This window comes from Mus pahari, chromosome 2, assembly GCF_900095145.1.
Source record: "Mus pahari chromosome 2, PAHARI_EIJ_v1.1, whole genome shotgun sequence".
Lineage (NCBI taxonomy): Eukaryota > Metazoa > Chordata > Mammalia > Rodentia > Muridae > Mus > Mus pahari.
Window position 1 is genome coordinate 103,437,648 of NC_034591.1, and position 2,571 is coordinate 103,440,218.

At 46.7% G+C, this 2,571-nt stretch overlaps 1 protein-coding gene across 3 annotated transcripts in view; it reads left to right on the top strand.

The window, feature by feature from the left end:
• C2H2orf42 (chromosome 2 C2orf42 homolog) overlaps nucleotides 1-2,571 on the top strand; it is a 33,861-nt gene that overhangs the window by 6,033 nt on the left and 25,257 nt on the right. For all 3 annotated transcript variants that reach the window (XM_021190232.1, XM_029535570.1, XM_021190233.2), the window contains exon 3: nucleotides 1,000-1,834. In XM_021190232.1, the coding sequence (XP_021045891.1) occupies nucleotides 1,012-1,834 (823 nt within the window). In that variant the 5' untranslated portion in view covers nucleotides 1,000-1,011. The remainder of the gene's footprint in view (nucleotides 1-999; nucleotides 1,835-2,571) is intronic.

The following is a 2,571-nucleotide window of genomic DNA, read 5'->3' on the forward strand; positions in this document are numbered from 1 at the left end:
GCTGTCCTGGAACTCACTTGGTAGACCAGGCTGGCCTCGTACTCAGAAATCCGCCTGCCTCTGCCTCCCGAGTGCTGGGATTAAAGGCCTGCGCCACCAGGCCCGGCTGTGGGCTACTGTCTTAATTAGGGTTACGATTGCTATGACAAAATACATAACCAAAAAGCAAATTGGAGAGAAAATGGTTTACTTGACTTACATTTCCAGATCACTGTTCATTTTTGAAGGAAGTCAGGACAGAAACTCAAACAGGGCAGGAAATGGAGCCAGGAGCTGATACAGAGGTCATAGAGGGATGCTGCTTACCAGCTTGCTCAGCCTGCTCTCTCATAAAACCTTGGACTGCCATCCCAGGGATAATGGTCTGGGTCCTCCCCCACCAATCACTAATTAAGAAAATGCCTTATAGCCATATCTCAGGGTTTTATTGCTGTGAAGAGGCACCATGACTGTGGCAATTCTTTTTTTTTGTTGTTTTGTTTTGTTTTGTTTTGTTTTGTTTTTCAAGACAGGGTTTCTCTGTGTAGCCCTGGCTGTCCTGGGACTCACTTTGTAGACCAGGCTGACCTCGAACTCAGAAATCAGCCTACCTCTGCTTCCCGAGTGCTGGGATTGAAGGCGTGCACCACCACACCCAGCTCCATGGCAACTCTTACAAAGGACAATATTTAACTGGGGCTAGCTTACAGTTTGAGAGATTTAGTCCATTATCATCATGGTGGGAAGCATGGCAGCATCCAGGCAGGTGTCGTGCTGGACGAGCTGAGAGTTCTGCATCTTGATCTGCAGGCAGCCAGAAAAAGACCTACTTAACACGTAAACCAGCCAGGACAGCTACACTTTTACAATCTAATCTGAACTACAAAGTGAGACCCTATTCCAAAATAAATCAATGAAAATTGCCCCCCACCTTCTCTCTCTCTCTCTCTCTCTCTCTCTCTCTCTCTCTGAATGCTCTGTGTGAATGTGTTCTCCTGCTGATGGTCTTGTCTTTCTTAGGGGCTGTGAACAATGGAACCAAACTCTCAGAGGACTAAAGTCCCAGCTTTCTTATCTGATTTGGGGAAGGCCACATTGAGGGGAATCAGGAAGTGTCCCCGATGTGGTACGTTCAATGGAACCCGTGGGTTGAGCTGTAAGAATAAGACATGTGGAACCATATTTCGCTATGGTGCCCGAAAGCAGCCTAGCATTGAAGCTGTCAAAATCATCACCGGCTCTGATCTACAGGTCTACTCTGTGCGGCAGAGAGACCGAGGCCCTGACTACCGATGCTTTGTGGAGCTAGGTGTTTCAGAGACTGCAATCCAGACCGTGGATGGTACGATTATCACTCAGCTGAGCTCTGGCCGATGTTATGTCCCCTCGTGTTTGAAAGCTGCCACTCAAGGCATCGTGGAAAACCAGTGTCAACACATCAAGCTAGCAGTGAACTGCCAGGCGGAGGCCACCCCTCTGACCCTGAAGAGTTCGGTCCTGAATGCTATGCAGGCCGCCCCAGAAACCAAACAGACCATCTGGCAGTTGGCCACAGAACCTACGGGTCCCCTGGTACAGAGAGTCACTAAAAACATTATGGTAGTGAAATGTAAAGCCAGCCAGAAGCACAACTTGGGCTATTTGCACACGTCCTTCATGCAGAAAATCAGCTCCAGAAGCTTGTCTGAGCGCCGCTTCTCCTGCTCCTGCCAGACTCTGAAGTCACACAAGTCCAACGTCCCCAAGGCTGAGGCAGCCCCAAAGTGCATCCATTTCTTTGCTTGCCTCTGTGCCTTTGCCAGTGATGAGACATTGGCTCAGGAATTCTCGGATTTCCTGAATTTCGATGCCAGTGGTATGTGGAGATTGACAGTTACTTGGTTGTTCTAAAATGGCAGTGAAGGCGTTCCATCAGTGCCTTTGGGATGTTCTAATAGCTTGTAGATTCAGGTGCTAGATACACAGGTGGAAAGGGCTCTCTTCTTTTTAACTCTATGTTGTTGGTGTGTGTGTATGTGTGTGTACTATGGCATATATATACACACCTCAGACAACTGTGATGTCACTTCTTGTACATTTACAAGGACTCCAGGGTTTGAACTCAGGTCCATAGCAAGTGCTTTTACCTGCCGAGCCATCTCACTAGTGCACCTTAAAAAAATCATAGTGTTAGTTAGGCGGCAATGGTGCAAGCCTTTAATCCCAGCATTTAGGAGGCAGAGACAGGCAGATCTCTAAGATCAGGGCCATCCTGGTCTGCAGGGTGAGCTCCAGGACAGCCAGGGCTACACAGAAATCCTGGCTCTTCAAAAAATCCCCCTCAATAAAAAAACAAAAGAAAGAAAAAACATAATATTTTGTTACCGTAACCAGCTGTCCTCAAAATCAGTCCTTTTGCCCCTCCTACATGCTGGAATCGCAGGCCAGAGCCACCACTCCTGGCTAGCATTTCTTCTTTAAATTCAGCACATGTTGGGGTGGGTTAAAAAAAAAAAAAAATTCAGCACATGTACTGTAAAGTTTGGTTAGATGGATGAAACTGATAATTAAGACAACTGAAGATATATTTTTAAAGATTTATTTTTTTATTAT